This window comes from Ursus arctos, unplaced genomic scaffold (genome assembly GCF_023065955.2).
Source record: "Ursus arctos isolate Adak ecotype North America unplaced genomic scaffold, UrsArc2.0 scaffold_15, whole genome shotgun sequence".
NCBI classification, from domain to species: domain Eukaryota; kingdom Metazoa; phylum Chordata; class Mammalia; order Carnivora; family Ursidae; genus Ursus; species Ursus arctos.
The window spans coordinates 55,646,016-55,662,872 of record NW_026622819.1 but is presented as its reverse complement, the minus strand read 5'-3'; the positions used below and the strand labels follow the sequence as shown (position 1 = coordinate 55,662,872).

At 49.4% G+C, this 16,857-nt stretch overlaps 1 protein-coding gene and 1 long non-coding RNA gene across 10 annotated transcripts in view; one reads left to right on the top strand and one right to left on the bottom strand.

Moving 5' to 3' along the window:
• Positions 1-16,857, bottom strand: part of WWC1 (WW and C2 domain containing 1) — a 164,394-nt gene that overhangs the window by 147,209 nt on the left and 328 nt on the right. For 5 of the 9 annotated variants that reach the window (XM_026510930.4, XM_048224282.2, XM_026510933.4 and 2 more), the window contains exon 1: positions 5,397-8,265. The exons of 1 other annotated variant lie outside the window; for it this stretch is intronic. In XM_026510930.4, the coding sequence (XP_026366715.2) occupies positions 5,397-5,515 (119 nt within the window). In that variant the 5' untranslated portion in view covers positions 5,516-8,265. Of the gene's footprint in view, positions 1-5,396; positions 8,266-16,857 lie in introns of those variants that run through there. 3 more of the 9 variants (XM_048224287.2, XM_048224290.2, XM_057312301.1) reach the window with 2 other exon arrangements.
• On the top strand, positions 5,835-16,523 carry LOC130543719 (uncharacterized). Its single transcript, XR_008959235.1, has 3 exons — positions 5,835-7,706; positions 11,259-11,406; positions 15,534-16,523. It is a non-coding gene; the product is annotated as an uncharacterized LOC130543719 (long non-coding RNA).

Below are 16,857 nucleotides of genomic sequence, written 5' to 3'. Positions count from 1 at the left end.
TGGTGGCCTTGAACAACTTACTTTACCTTTTTTTTTAAAAAAGATTTTATGTATTTATTTGACAGAGAGAGAGCCAAAGAGAGGGGGAGCACAAGCAGGGGGAGTGGGAGAGGAAGAAGCAGGCTCCCACTGGAGGAGCCTGATGTGGGGCTCGATCCCAGAATGCCGGGATCATGCCCTGAGCCGAAGGCAGACGCTTAGCGACTGAGCCACCCAGGTGCCCCTACTTTACCTTTCTAAGTCTCGGTTTCCTCATCTGAACAAGTAATAACAGTACTTACCTCACGGCATTGGTGAAAGGATATGAATCATAGTAGAAAAGGCTCAGCCCAATGAGTAGCACAGAGTAAATTCACTATCATAGTATTCCTGGGACACGACTCACAAATGGTTGGGACAGTATGAAAGAAAACTGCCAGTCTACACAGTCAGAAAGGATTATGGAAAATGACTCAGCCACAAGCACAAAATATTCCCAAATTATTAGGAGAAACTGGATCTGATTTTTAAGGAAAAGTTTACATAAAAAAAAGAGGGAAGGAGACCTTTCCTAGTGATTCAAGGTGTCCTTGGGCAAGTCACTTGTCTCTGAGTCTGTTTCATCCGTGAAATGAGAGGGATGGGTTACACGACCAGAAGGGCCCATCCCAGCTGCAAAGGGATACTCAGTCAGGCAGAGACTCAGTTTCCATTTGATTTCAGTGTTCCATAGGCAGTTTCCAGTAAAAGCTAAAAGAACTGGCATTCCCAAGTGCCTCCTGGGTATCAGGCTCTGTGCTAACTGCTCTACGTGACTTCGCTTCTTTAATGTCCATAACCACCCTTGACAACTATGTGTACCTCCCTATTGTAGAAAAGACAAAAGCCAAGGCTTCCAACTTGCCGAGGTCACTCGGGTAGCAAGTAGCACATTCAAGATGCCAGAATTCAAAGGCTCACCCTCTTTCCACTGTCCACACTTGCTCTCTGGCCACACCAGAATGGTTACAGGTAAGTGAAATCATGCCTGTCCCCACTCCATACCCCGAGGCCAAACTCCTTTGGCAATGGAGCCCAGGCAGTTGACTAGTGTAGGACAGTGGCCAGATATGTGGGTTCTGGAGTCAGTGAACCTAGTGTTCACTTCTTGCCTCCATAAAAGTTGGCTTTCACCGAACTCAGCCCCCCTGAGCCTCAGGTTCCTCATAGATCATGGCACCTATCCCCAGGGTTGTCAGAGGGATTAAAGGAAATCAGCCATATAGAGCTCTCAGCAGACTGCCTAAACACAGTAAATGCTCAGTCATTACCTCCTTCCTCACTGAACAGGAGGGCATATAGGCAGTGATGAGCAGTTTCTAAATTAATCTATGGCAGGAGTATGAACCTGGGGTCCAAGAGCCCCCTGAAATTATGTGCCAAAAACTGTATTTGCACTTTTCTTCAGGAAGCATCTTTAACCTTTGTCAGATTCTCATAAGGATCTCTGGCCAGAAGGAAGTTAAGACCTTTTGACTGTAGACCCAACTTCCTACAATATAAATTATTTCTGAAATAACAGGATTAGCAAATGTTCTTCAAATCATGAGAGAAGTTGCTGAATCCTCTCAACATGGCCTCTTAGCCACGTGGGCCTTCAGGACTAATCACATAGCCCCAGAAACTGCCCACAGAGCTCCAAGGTGGTTCCTGGAAGAAGGTCTGAACATACACCACCAAATGAGCAGGAATTAGGCTTCAGGAACCTTCTCTGGCAGGGCCAGTTCAAACAACCCATTCTTCCTCGGAGAACAATCAGCATATTTGTTTTTGCATACCACTAAGTTAAATACACAAGGAATGCTGGCCCTTTGCTGGGAGCTCCCAGAAGCACCCAGAGTTATTCTGCTAAAGGAACACTGCTCCAAGGGGCTGTGGAGGCCACGGCACCTGATTCTGCAGGCCAGCCTTGCCTCAGGAGGAGCCTGTGGTGCTGTTGGAGCCTTTGGCCCAGTAGGCAGGGCCCAAGCTGCCCACTGGACCCTCTCTGGTTGTTGGGACAACCATCTTCAGGAATTTCGGCCTCCCAGTCTTGCCCTGGGTGAGAAGGGAAGAGAGTTGGCAAGACTGGCTGCCTGGCTGCTCTTCCAACCCGCTGGTGAAAGGGGAAGCGGAAAACTGGATTCCCTACCCCCAGCAGCCTCCATGCCGGACAGCACACAAAACAGCTCAGCCCCAGAGGGAGGAATGTGCCAAGACATTCTTCAGGGTTGGTAACCCGAGACGCTATTTTGTTCTTCGTGGCTAAGAAATAACTTTTCTGACTGAAGGACCGTTTGACTTACTTTTAAATTCAAGGGAATGGGTGGGCATCTCCTTGATTCAGGTAAGGAAAAAGCCAAGACAAATGCAAACACACCCACACACACACACACACACACACACACACACACGCTTAAGGAGTAGAATTTTAGTTTTATGTGATCTTTTGTTGAAGAGCATTAATTAGTTGCAGAGATGTAACTACCTTGGCAGAATTTATCTCCCCCACCCCGCCACCCCAAAGATGTCTGGTACTTTTTCGCTTTATTTTTTTTCCTCTTCCTTGTTACAATCTCCCCTCCCCTTCTGCCATGGGGTCAGGAGGGGTAAGGTGAGGCCGAGGAGTCTGAAATCATATCTGAGACCTGGCAGGGTCCTGCGAACAGCTCATCAACTGTCTTCTCTCACCAATGGAGCACTTCCTTGTACATCAGAGAGGTCAAGCGATTAACCCGAGGCCACCCAGGTAAGACTATAAGACAGAAATCCCAAACGAGGTGTGGAGAGAAATTCCAGAGAGCCACAAGTGGACGCCCTCTGCTGAGCTCTTTCTCCAAATTTTCAGTTAGCCCACCATAACAGTGACCCCGGGTTGCGCTAGGAACACTTCAGCGCTCCAAACTCTGGGGCCCCCACCAGCCCAGTGTGGGTGGAATGACCAGGAGGTACGAAGATGCATTAAAACCAATGACTTGCAAGGTGAAGAAAGTGAGTGGCTCAGTTAAATGTCACTGTGTTTTTAATTCCTCTCCAATGCTTGCCAATCCGCCTAAAAACAAAGGCTGGGCATACCTGTTGCTGGGATATGGGCAAACTACAGTACCGAGCTAAAATATAATGGTGCTGGGTTGGCTTTCTGTTTCCTCTCTACCGTTTCTTTCAGGATCCTTTCTATTTATGACAACAGGTATTACTAGTTTCCCATTTGTGAAAGTGGTTCAAAATTTTTCCAATTGAGTTGATTTAAAGTCAAGTATTAAGTAAGCCGCAATACAAGTCCATTTAGCACAAAATCATGGTGGTGGCTCACAGGATACTAAAATTTGAAAAATAATGCTCTAGCCAAGTCAGTTTTCCACTTGCCCTCAACAAGGGGTAAAAAAAAAATTACCGTTGTTGGAGAAGCTTTCTATAGCTGTACTACCCTCTCAGAGCCCCAGCGAAGTCCCTAGATGCATGACCTAGGGTGAATTAGCAGCGCCGGGCGTGGGGCCGTCCTAGTCCTGCAAAATCCAATTGCTGACGGCACCCTGGCCTCAGTAAGCTCAGGGACCAAAGCCAGGCGGGACAGAGAAGACGGAACTCGTGTCTGTTCTAGAAGAGAACAAGGGGCTGCCCCGTTTGCCAACATGACAACAGTGTCCCTGGGACAGATGATCCTGAGTGGGTGGGAAAAGAACGTGAGTCAGGACAGGGTCGGAGGTTAGAACTTCAGAGCTGGTGAAGAATCTGGCATATGGTGAGTGGTGGAAAGATCAAGATATTCAAGCAGATCACACCTCTGAGCCTCAAATGTTCTCTTAGGTTTGAAAATAAGAGCTGGGCATCTGGTCATCGACTTTTGGAGTTCTTCTGTTCCTCCTCCCTTCCAAGCAAACCATTAATCTGACAAACAGGGAGCCCGGGGCTCAGAGGTTAAAGCGGCTTGCTCAGGGGATGCTTTCTCTAGCATTAAAAATGTCTATTCCAAGGCCACCTGGCTGGCTCAGTCGGTAGAGCGCGAGAATCTTGATCTCGGGGTGGTGAATTCAAGCCCCACACTGGGTGTAGAGCTTTTTTTTTAAATTTCTCTTTCGGATTACATTAATGAGACAGACACCCAGCATGGTACTAAGAATAAAGTAACTGCCCAATAAATGTTAAATGAATGAACTTAGAGTGCTCACAGAAACTACTGGGAATCTCAACTCAAATTTCCTTTCTCCCTCTTTTTTTGAACCCTCACCTTGCTACACACCCCATCTTGAACTTCTGGGACCTCCATCCCAACCCTCCAAGATGAAGGGTCCAAAACTTCACCTCTACTGCTTTACAGGCACCTGACACCCAAGGTCGCACTGACCAGGTGAAAATTCCACATTCCTAAGACACTCTGACCACAGACCAAGACAACAAGGACAACAAAGCAATCTCAGAAGGTGGTCATCTTCCCTCCCCACCCCCCCCAGGATATACATGGAGATGGTGTGTGTAAAGAAATGCCAAGCAATCAAAGCCAGGAGAAAGTCTGGAAGCTAAGAGCCACACCAGTTATCTCAGACTCCACCTGCCTCAGAAAAGGAAAAAAAAAAAAAAAAATCCCGTGCTACAGTTGGCTTGGTGCCCACCAAGGTCAGGTCGCGCTTGGTGCAGGGCTGAGGAGCCCCGGCCCCCAGAGGAAGAAAGGGAGGAGAACCAGGTGATGCGCTGGGCTTTGCGGGAGGCCTCTCACCTCCATCTATATCCTAACAGCTTCCAAGTTGCTGTAAGATTCCTGGAGAACCAGTCTTCCCCATCAGCCCTCCCCCGCTCCTTCCTTTCCTTCCCACTCCCGGCCTCCAGGCCCCCTGGCTGTTCTAGGCTCTTCTCAGAGCCTCCCAGGCACCTGTCAAAAACCCCACTCCAGGCTGCCTTGCCCTCCGCCTAGTGTCCTTCCTCCAGCAGTTTCCCACTGAATCCTGGGTCCCTACTACGCCCTCCAAACCAGATGCTTCCCCATCTCCCGCCCCCCCCCCACATGCTGGGGAAAGCCTCCCCGGGAAGCCCCAGAATCACACTGCTAGGTTGCTCCCCCAGTCCCCGTCCGACCTCTTCCTAAAGGGGGCGGGGGGCGGGGCTAGAGCTTAAGGTCAAAACTCCGGGCAGGTGCCGGCTGGGGCCTAAGTCCTCCATCGGGGATGGCGATGGGACTGCCTGGGCCAACCCACTGGCCGTCCTTTCCTCCCAGCAGCCCACCCGGGAAGGAGCAGCGCTCCAGACGGCAAGGGGTTGGGGGGGGGGGGAGCGGCAAACTGAAGAAAGCGCAAGAGGCTCTCAGAGTTCCTTTGCAGCCCCGGCCCAGTCCCGGCTAGTGGCCCCTGGGGCACGAGGGGGGCCCAGGCCGGAACGGGAGGTGTGGGGGCTCCCCGGGGTCCTACCTGTCCCGCGGGTCGATCCAGCTGGTGGTGCGGCTCGTATGATCTATGTAGTAGACCTTGCCGTCGAAGTCGCGCGCCTCCTCCCAGCCCTCCGGCAGGGGCAGCTCCGGCCGGGGCATCTTCCCGAGCGCGGCCCGCGCTCCCCCATGCAGCTCCCGGCCGCCGCAGGGGCCCCCGGCTCAGCGGCTCCGGCCGGCCGTACCCAGCCCAGGCGGCCGCCGAGGCACCATGATGGGGGGGGTGGCGCCCGCGGACTGGGGGCCCTAGTGGGGGCCGGCCGGGGTGGCGCCGCGGTCCATGCGGCCCTGCGGCTCCGGCCCGGCGCCGCCCGCTGCTCCCGCCGCCCGCCTCTCACGCTGCCATGTGCGCCCGCAGCGGCTCGGTGCGGGCCCGGGTACGCGCCCGGCCGGCGGGGCAGAGCGAGCCGAGCGCAGCTGCCGCCTGCCCTCCTCCGCCGCGCGGCGCGCTGCGCCCTCCACGCCGCCGCCTGCAACCGCTGCCTCCTCCTCTTCCTCCCCCTGGCCGGGCGCCGTCGCCCCTCTCCGCTGCGGCGTTCTGCACTCGCTTGCTTTGCGACTTCTGCCTCCGCCAGGTGCGGCTCGGGCGGTGCAGGTAACCGCGCTGCCCCGGAAACGGGAGGCGGAGCGCTGGGCGCCTGGGTTCCCGGGTCCCCTCCCCGCGCCCAGCGCTGCGAGGGCGGGTCCTAAGACCCAAGACGCGCCCCCTCGTGGGACAGTCCCAACCGCCGGCCGCCCCTACACCGCCCCTGCCCTGGGAAAGGGAGACCGCCCCTTACCTGGGTCCGGGACGCGGACTGGAGTCCCAGGTGGCTGGAGCAAGAGCCGCTACGCCCCTGCTTTCCAACGCTCCTGGCTCTGCACCTCGCGTCTAAGGTTCTTGGTACAGGTGGCCCCAAATCTTACAACTCCCCACTTTTCTTTTATGTAGAATCAGGAGTCAGACAAGAAGTGGTTAAATGGAAACATTCTTGCGATTCAGGGAACATAAGTTTTCCTGGATCTCTGATCCCTTCCCCCAACACACGCACCATCTGTCTCCCTCTCATTCCATTCTTCTCCCCATGTTGTTTCACCATCCCCCCCACCCCCGTATTTGCTAATGTAGCTGGCTCTCCTCTGGGTCCCTAAAATTAGGAGTACATACTATGAATCCCCTCCCCCCAGGACGACTTCCAAGGGGTGTCAGGGGGAGCATTTTATAAAGTAATAGTAACGATGGTCTTGTTAGCTAAATTGAGTACTTAGCCTGTCCCAGGCTGTGGGATAGCAGCTTCACATGCGGTCCTTTCCTGTGGTACTTTGAGGTAGGTATGTTATGTATGGATTTGGGGAAAGAAGAAAGCAAAGCAAAATTCCATTTTGGAAAAAAATTAGAAATTTTAAAATTTCTTGAGAAATTAAAAATATGTAAATTAAATATAAAAAAGTGGCACGACTGAGTTAAGGAGCAGCTGCCTTGTCTGTGTTTTCTGAATGTGTGTTTAACCATTTTTGCCCTGGATATGTGGCAGGAAGCTGGCCTGGAGGAATGGAGCCCAGTGCAGCGTATCCTCTGAGCCCCCCAGTCTCCCAGAGGAGCCAGCATCCTGTGCTGTATGGGCCACAGTGTGCTGAGCGAGGGAAGGAATCCCATGTTTGTGGGCTCATTTTCTCTTAATAGATAAGACCCACCATGGCAGTTCCTTACCTCCAAAAGCCTTCTGCGAAGTCAGTTACTTCCCTGAGGCTCAGTGTTTAGCCCTCCCTACCCTCCTTCATTCCATAAATGCCATCAACAGAAGTGCAGATTCATGGGCCTCAGACTGGCCTGCAACACCCAAAAGTAGGAGTTCCCCATCCTTCTAGGGGGGATTCCCATAGCCCTCTTCACTTCCTCTGCTTGGACCAAGCTTTCACAATATAAAAACCTATTATTGATTAGAGCAATAGCTCAAAAGCAAAGCCAACATGGTGCTAGGTGCTTCACACACATGATCTCATACAATCCTTATGGCAACCGTCTGGAGTAGGGGACGCTTATACCCATTTTACTGATGAGAAAACTGAGGCTCTAAGGTGCTATGTTATTGGCCAGGGATACAGAATCAAAAGTAGACTCAGGTCTGTTTGACTCCAGCACTTAACTATTAACCAACACTTTATTTTCTTTAATCATGCTTCAATTCCTGGACCTACCCATGGTCTAAATCTGGAATATTATGGATGCTGATGAATGCTTGTCTGTTGATGCTTGCTTCGCAAGTATTCCGCTAAGAAGCAAGAGCTCTGGAATCAGTCCGCTTGGGGGCAGGTTTGTATATGACTCGTGTGACCATGAGTAACTTGCATAACCAAAGTCTCAAGTCTTAGGGCTGAAAAACATCACATAGATTCCATAGGGCTTGTTTTAATGGCTATAGGAGATGAGAAATGTAGAGGGCTTGGCTCTCAGGGGTAAGCCATCGTCTCAGGGGCGCCACTGTGGTAGATATGGAGTGCTGTGCCTGGCAGAAAGCATGCCTCTATGAAATGTGAATGAATGAAGTATTTTCTGTTCCAAACACAAACCCGTGGTGTCCTTTCCCTTCCTGAAAATCGTGCACGGTTGCTCGTGCCAATCTTCCCAACTGGTGATTTCCTTTTTGTCTTCTCTTGCAACCCAGCCTTCTCACTGGTTGGTGTTGGTTGTGAAGGGAAACACGTTGTAGACCGCCAAATCCAGCTTGCTTTTTAGCCCAGGTGCCCAAGCCCTGGCATTTTCCAAATGTCTTGTTCCTTTGGACTTTTAAACGTGAACAGGGAGCAGGAAAGAGAGACTACAAAGGAATTAACTCCTTAAAGCCTTTGTCTGCTTCTGAATCCTTTCTACCTCCATCAACCCCCTCCGCCCCCCCCCCACCCACCCACCCAACAAAAGAATCCTAGGTTATCTCCCAGAAGCTGCAAGCAGGGTGAGGTAATAAAACAGATGACTGCCTGCCCCATGTGATGGCGGGTGAATCATCCCCAGGCATTCTCCGAGGCTGAGGACAAACGTGAAAGGGATTAAAGGTAAAACCAGCTCAGCCACGCGATAGGGCGAGCTGGACATTATTCTACAGGTGACTGAACTGCAGGAATGTGACCTGAAGACAAGAAGGCCAGCCTCTCCCGGCCTTCCTCCTGGGGCTGTGTCTGGCTGCCCGTGAGCTGAGTTGGAGGCATGGCTGGTCCTGGAGCTGAGCAGAAGTGACCATAGGACAAGCCTTTTCTCATTTGCTTTCACATCCAGGGGGCCCATAGGAGACACCTGAGCCTGGGACAGGTTGTCATGCTTTTAAAAGAGACGCCCACAAGGGGCGCCTGGGTGGCACAGAGGTTAAGCGTCTGCCTTTGGCTCAGGGTGTGATCCCGGCGTTATGGGATCGAGCCTCACATCAGGCTCTTCCGCTATGAGCCTGCTTCTTCCTCTCCCACTCCCCCTGCTTGTGTTCCCTCTCTCGCTGGCTGTCTCTATCTCTGTCGAATAAATAAATAAAATCTTTAAAAATAAAATAAAATAAAAGAGACACCCACTTAAATCCTTTCCCCCATTGCATGAGCAAAGAAGAAAGGCCAGTTTGCACACATGTGTTTCAGAGAATTTTAGAGTGGCAGGGTAACATATTTCATGTAGATGGTAAGGAGGAGAAATTAAGCTTAAAAAAAAAAGGAATAGACATGTCAGCAGTAGTTTCTTGTTCGCTTCTACAGTCTTCAAGGCAATGGAGGCTGTGAAGACCTCTGCTGAGATTTTTCTTCCGACTCCATGCCTGTACCTCCCCACCCTGTGCTGTCCCTCCCACACATCTCAGAGAAGGCACACGGTTCCATTTCTGTGATGGAGCCCAGAATGTCCTTTTCTATAGCCATGCATTATTTGAGGTTCATAATTGGACCCGTGGACTGTTGTTTTCAATGATGGGAAAACATGTCCCAAGCCAGAGAAAATGAGGATGGGAGAAACCTTGGCATTTTGAGAGCCAAGGCAGAAGAGAGGGCTTTTTCATTTATTTCTGGGTCTCAGTGCTTAATACGGTGCTTGAAAATAAATCGAAGTCTGGCACAGCCTACTCACTTTACAAGTAGATGGAGTGTCTATGACTAATGATTCATTGCCCTGGTTCTTACTAGTCCCATTTTACAGATGTGTAAAGAAGTGAAGTGACTTTCTTACAGTGACACAGTAAATAAGAGAGCCAAGATTCCAACTCCGCTCTTTCCAGGAAGTAGGTTTTGGCTTCTGAATTCACAGCTATATGGGCTCTAGAGTGCCAGTGAAGGAGGAACTTCAAGACTCAGAGGAATGTCCAGGAGATTATCTTGAACTCTGGCTTTCATTCGGATTGCTTATCTACTTGGAGTGGTTAGAGATGGGAGGGGGGCATGCTGAGGTCATAGCTGAGTTTACAATGAGAGGGCAGGGCAGAGGTAGGGGTTCTGACTTCTAAGCAGAAGAGAGACGAACCTGATTCTTGACCTCCACCAATGCTGTCAACAAGACCCACCTGGAGGGGTTGGTATCGGGGGTTTAATAGGCTCAGCTTTCTCCATAGAAAGAGGAGCACTTTTCTCTTTATGCTGCTCGCCTCCCTCCTCCCCCCACCATTTTCCTCCCTTGCTCGTTCATGTATTAACTGAGCTGGATTTCTTCTGGACAGGCGGCTACCCCAGGGCTGGCAAGAGAGGTTTTGATTCTCCCATCCAAGACTCTTCTTGGGTACTGGGGGCTGGGAACTGTTGAGTCTTTCACCCGGGGATGAGGAAATGAATTATGCACCGAAGAAGGAGGTGGAGAAGAAATCTCAGTTTCAAGGGTGGGGGTGAGGAGAGGAGAAAGAAAGTGTGAGCGGAGGGGGGAGTTCTGCGGAGCAGTGCTCTCCTCTACCCCCATCCCAGCAGCAGAAGAGGAGCCCTGGTGGGAAATAGGGGTGGGGGTGCGGGTGCGGTACCCAGCAGGCTGGCTGAAAGAAGCCTCTTTCTGGTATTTATAGAGCTTGCATCGCCATGGTACCCAGGCTCAGAAATAAAACTCCAGCCCAACTGCTTAGAGACGGGTGGATTGAAAGGCTCTTTACCTGTCCATTGCTCACGGTTTGATGCCTCATTCTCTGAATTTTAGATGAGCAGTCCCCCTGAATTGTGTAAGAGAGCAGCAAGAAGAGGGTAGGGTTGGGGCTTATACCCAGATAAGTTGCCTTAGCGGGGGGCTGGGTGGAGCAGTGGAAAATACAGGGGGTGGGGGTGAAGAGAAGCCCATGCACGAAACTTGACTCTGCATCTTGGCCAGTGTGTGACTTTCAGCCTGAGACTCTGCCTCCTGAAGCCTCAGTTTCCCCATTTGTAAAAGGAGAGCAACAATACCCAGCTCACTGTCAACATGTGACAACTAAATGAGATGCTGTAGGGGAAGTGTAGGCTTAGCCCTTGAGACGTGGGGTTCTCTTAAAGGTGGGTCTCTGTGTACCAGACCATGGGTGAAGCACTCAGGATGCACGGTGGTTTTTGGTCTCATGGAGCTTAAGTTTAGCAGTGAAGATATACACTATACAAGTCAACAAATGAAATAATTGCATATTGTGGTCAATAACAAGATGGGAACAAATGGTGCTATGATAAAATTTCATAGAACGGGGATTGGTAGAAAATCTGCTTTAGGCAGGGATGGAGGAGAAAGCCCTTCTGAGGAAGTGACATTTATGCAGAAAAGCTGAGGTAGCCAGCAATGGGAAGAGGCTAGGAATGTGCAATCCAGGCTATGGGGGCAGCAGGGAGAAAGACCCTGAAGAGTTGGTGTGTTCAACACACCGAGAGAGCCCTGTTTCCATTCCACTGAAAACCACAGATTGTTTCCACGAGGTGAATCCAAGCTAGGAGGTGGTCGCCCTGAAATCCTGCAAGGTTCTCTGACCCCATGGCTTCCTGCACTGCCCTTGACACCTGATCCAGGCTGAACAGAGACCTTTCTCACCAGCCCTGGTTACTCAGCCGCGGTAAGTAGCCATTAAAGGTCTGAGACAGCCTAGTAAAGTCGGATACTTTGTTTACTGGGTCTTTAGTTTTCAGAAGCTTAATTGTGGGGGTGCCTGGGTGGCTCAGGCAGTTAAGCGGTTGCCTTCGGCTCATGTCATGATCTCAGGGTCCTGGGATTAAGCCCTGCATCAGGATCCCTGCTCAGCGGGGAGTCTGCTTCTCCTTCTCCCTCTGACCCTCCTGCCCGGTTGAGCTCTCTCTCTGTGTCTCAAATAAATAAAGTCTTAAAAGAAGAAGAAGGAGAAGAAGGAGAAGGAGGAGAAGCAGGAGAAGCAGGAGAAGCAGCAGCAGCTTAATTGTGTATCTTGGCATGGATTTCTTCGGGTTCGTCTTCTTTGGGGTTCACTAAGCTGCTTGAATTTGCAGTTTGATGATTCCTGTCGAAGTCAGGAACTTTTTAGCCATTATTTCGGATTCCTTTTGCAGTCCCACCTTTTCTCCTCTCTTTCTGGGACTCCCATCTTTTACTATAGTTCCTCAGGTCCCTGGGACTCTGTTCTCTCCCCCACCTCATCAGTCTATTTTCTCTCTGTTGTTCAGATTAGACCATGTCTGTTGTTCTCTTTTCCACATCACTGAGTCTTGCCTCTGTCCCCTTCCTTCTGCTCTTGAACCCAGCCTCTGAGCTTTTCATTTTAATTACCTTTTTAAAGATTTTGTTTATTTGTTTGAGAGAGAGAGAGAGAGCCTAAGCAGGGGGAACAGCAGAGGGAAAGGGAGAAGTGGGCTCCCTGATCAGCAGGGAGGGGCTTGATGCAGGGCTTGATCCCAGGACCCTGGGATCCTGACCCAAACTGAAGGCAGTCACTTACTGACTGAGCCACCCAGGCGCCCCCATTTTAGTTGTTAAAATTTTCAGTTCAAATCTTTCCATTTGGTTCTCCATTATATCCTTTCTTTGCTGAGGCTTTCTGTTTTTTCATTTTGTGTCAACTGTATTTATCATTACTCATTGAAGCATTTTTATTGTGCCAGCTTTAAAATTTTTGCCAGAAATTCTAATGTCTGCATCATTTTAGTGTTGGCATCTATTGATTGTCTTTTTTTTTCCATTCAGTTTGAAATCTCCCTGGTTCTTGCTATGATGAGTGATATTTATTTATTTATTTAAAGTAGGCTCCGTGCCCAGCATGGGGCTTGAACTCAAGACCCTGAGATTGCGAGGCACACGCTCCACTGACTGAGCCAGCCAAGCACCCTAATGAGTAACTCTTTCTTTCTTTCTTTCTTTCTTTCTTTCTTTCTTTCTTTCTTTCTTTCTTTCTTTCTTTCTTTCTTTTGACTGAAACCAGTGCATTTTTCTATTATGTTCTGAGTCTCTGGAGCTTATGTAAACTGGTTTTAGCTGGCTTTCTCTGATACCATTCCAGCAGGGGTGGGGGATGGTTGCAGGGGGTGGGGAGATATGGCACCCTGTTACTGCCAGGTGGAGGTGGAAGTCCAAATTCCCACTTGGTCTTGTTGACACCTGGGGGGGTACCCTTTGGCCTTCTCTGACACAATCCTAGGAGGGTGCTGGGGCTCTTCATGAAAGCCTCTTAAAGGTAGAAATTTAGGGTCCCTACTTGGCCTTTGTTAGCATGAAAGTGGGGCCACAGTTTTGTTTTTGTTTTTTGTTTTTTTGTGTGGTATTTAGCTAGAGTAAGATGGTTATTGTCTAAAAAAGTTCTATGTGCTAGTCTGCCCCTTTTCTGGTCCTCTGGCTGACTTCTGTTGAACATTTTTTGTCTGGACCCATTGACGTTTCTGAGTTTTCAGTTTCTCTAGCACTCAGTCTGGGATATGTAAAGCAAAAAGACAATCCAGCGAACTCATGTCATTCCGCAGGTCCTGAGGTCCCTAACCATCTGTCTCCTTTTCTGCACTTTGGGTCTTCTTACATTCGTTTTCTGTATAATGTCCAAAGATCTTGGTTTTACTGAGCGGAAGGAATAGGGAAAAGTACGCCTATTCCATTTTTCTGGAAGCAGAAGTTCATGGCTTACTCCGAGCCAAGAAAACTCAGTGTGTCTAAGCTGGAATTCACCCCTTTTTCTCAAGTTAGTCTCCTTCCCTGTTCCTCCTCCCCTCTCCTCCTCCCCCTTCCTCCTCCCTCTCCCACGTTCCTATCTCCATTCATGTTCCCTACAGTTATCTAAGTAGGAAACCGAGGATTCTGCTCTGCGTTCACAGCCTTCCATAGTCTCTTCCTTCTTTTTGACCTAAGCCCTAGCTCAGGCCCTTTTGTCTGATTCTTGTTATTTGAATGGTGTCTTAACTGATCTCATGACTTGGATTCTCACCAATCTCTGCCCTTCCAGAATACCCCCTAATGTTTCCAAAGTGACAGTCCACAGGTGCATTCTTCAGAGTTAAACTGAAGTATAGGCAAATACATTTGGAAAATGTTGGCTTTAATTAAGCAAAGAGATTTCTTCACTGTAGGACTTCTCAGTGCTTTCAGTGTACCTACATCCACAGCGAGTAGCCAAGAAAACAGTATAGAATACTGCCTAACCTTATTTGACTAAAATATACTTTTTCTTCCTGAGGCATCTCTGGAATACAATGATCTAAAACAGGTTGGCAAATGTTTTGTATAAAGAACAGATAATAAATATTTTCGGGTTTGCAAGCCGTATGGTCTCTGTTTGAAACTACTCACCTCTTCTGTTATAGCGGAAAGCAGCCATAGACAATGTGTAGATCAGTGCTGTGTGCCAATAAACTTTATTTGCTAAACAGACCTCTGGCCCACAGGCTTTAGTTTATCCACCCCTGTTCTAAAATATTATTTTAATTGCAAAGACCTGGGTGTCATCCTAGACTTCTCCCTTTTCTCTATTCCCTATGTACATTCTATTTTATTTTATTTTTTTTAAGATTTTATTTATTTATTCGACAGAGATAGAGACAGCCAGCGAGAGAGGGAACACAAGCAGGGGGAGTGGGAGAGGAAGAAGCAGGCTCACAGCGGAGGAGCCTGATGGGCTCGATCCCATAACGCCGGGACCACGCCCTGAGCCGAAGGCAGACGCTTAACCGCTGCGCCACCCAGGCGCCCCTCCCTATGTACATTCTATCTTCAAGAGCCTTGGATCCTATCTCCAAAGTATGTGTCTGTTGCTGTCTCCATCTACACTTGTGTTACTTTTTTCTTTTTTTTAAGTAGGCTCCATGCTGGGCATGGGGCCCAATGTGGGGCTTAAACTCATGACCCTGAGATCAAGATGTGAGCTGAGATCAAGAGTTGGATGCTTAACCTGGTGAGCCAGCCAGGGACCCCTCCACCTGTGCTACTTTAGACACAGGCCACCATTGCTGGCACCACATACAGCCTCCCAGCCGGCCTCCTCTGCCCGCTTACGCGATCACGCTGTAGAACGTGCCAGAACACCTTATGTTAACGCCTCAATGGCTCTTCACTGGTCTGAGGATGAAGTCCCAGCAACTTAGTGCTTGTTGTAAGGTCCGGTCTGGCTGCCCTGGTGCGCTCTTCCAGTCTCGATACTGTGCCTCCTGTCCCCACACCGCATGACGGAGCTTGCGGACGTGGCTTGCACACAGGCTCACCAGGCTATTTCTCTGTTCAAAATGCTCTTCCTTTGTCTTCAGCTGGTAGCTTACATGTGCCTTCTTTCCTCACTGTCCAAGGTTGGGATATGTGTCCCTCCATCTACTTTATCCGTTAGCGATCTAGCCTCATTATTTTGTTTCTTTCTATCCCTCCCCACACACTGTTTCTCCCAATCGGACCATAAACCCTGTGAGGACAGGTTTTTTTTTTTTCTTTTCTTCCCACATCCCCATGCCTAAAACAGGCCCAGCGCGGATTGAGACGGGCATGTGCTGGAGGACACACCTGAACACCTAAGGCTCCCTGCCACCACCTTTTACCCATTCTTCCTCCTAGTAGGGAGCAGATGGCATTAATCTGTTGGAAGAATTAGGAACCCATATGCCCCTCTAAGAAATAATTTGCCCATCTGTGGTGAGGAATGAGAACGCAGCATCCAAGGGATCTTATGGAAGGTTTTTCTTTTTAGTTTGAGTCTGCAGGTTCTTTCTCAAAAGTCTTTATTTGAGAGCTCTCTAACTTTCTTTACAGAGTTCTATATCCATCAAATCAGGAGGAAGAAGCCAAATGCAATGATCCACGAGTGTATCCTGGAGGACTTAAAGCTACAAAGGACATCCTTGGGACAGTTGGGTAACTGTGAACCTGGACTGTATTTTAGACAATACTATGTCAGTGTTGAGGATCTCACGAGAGGTCGCGGTACTATAGTTATGTAGGAGGATAACCCTTGTTCTCGGGAGGCCGAGATGGGAGCATTTAGGGTGGAGTGTCATGAGGTCTACAACTTACTTTCAAATGATTTGGCACCATTTGAGCATTTCAGAGGGAGGGAGGGAAGGAGAGAGAACACAAACATGGCAAAAAATCTTCATCGATAAATATCGAAGGTTGGAGTTTTAGATTTTCTTCAACTCTCCTCTCACTTAGCACAGCATTCGGCATGGAATACACCTCAATAAATGGTGGCTGAACTGCAAGAACAACTACTAGTTGCCTAAAAGTGTGCCCTGGGTTGCTTAAGGTGATCTATTGCCTTCCTATCTATGAATGTCTGATATTGGACTTTGAGCAGCTTTGTAACCAAAAACCAGCCAACAGTCCTCTCTCTGCTGCTGAGCCAACTGGTCTGAGCTCCAAATGTATTTCATATAGCTTAACATTTTTATAGTAAGTCTTTATAAAGGACAACAAACAAAGATAGGGAAGAAACTTGCCCATTGTATTCTAAATTAGGGAAAAGAAATTTGGGTTTGGATGTGACTGTGGGTCACAATTTCTGACCCAGAATAAGGCTGGAGACACTCTCCGGCTCATCTTCTTGGCCAGCTCCCTGGATGTCCCTTTAAGAGCTCAGCTGCAGGGGCGCCTGGGTGGCACAGCGGTTAAGCGTCTGCCTTCAGCTTAGGGCGTGATCCTGGTGTTATGGGATCGAGCCCCACATCAGGCTCCTCTGCTATGAGCCCGCTTCTTCCTCTCCCACTCCCCTTGCTTGTGTTCCCTCTCTCACTGGCTGTCTCTATCTCTGTCGAATAAATAAATAAAATCTTAAAAAAAAAAAAAAAAGAGCTCAGCTGCAGGTGGCATGCAGGCCCTCTGATGTCTACCCCCTGATCCAGCTCAGGGACTGACATCGCCTGGGAGGCTGAAGACTTGCACCTGCATGGGACTGGCGGGATCGGTGGGCAAGTGGAACCCCTTCCCTGGCCTCAGTCTCTTGGTGTCTTATGTTCCATTTCATGGTGATCCAACATAAGGTCCAGCCCAGAAAAGGAAACCCAGACATTTGGCAGCCCTTGAGGCCATGGGACAGGCCTTCAGAGACTGTGGCATGGCCATGGGCCAGAGGGTGGGA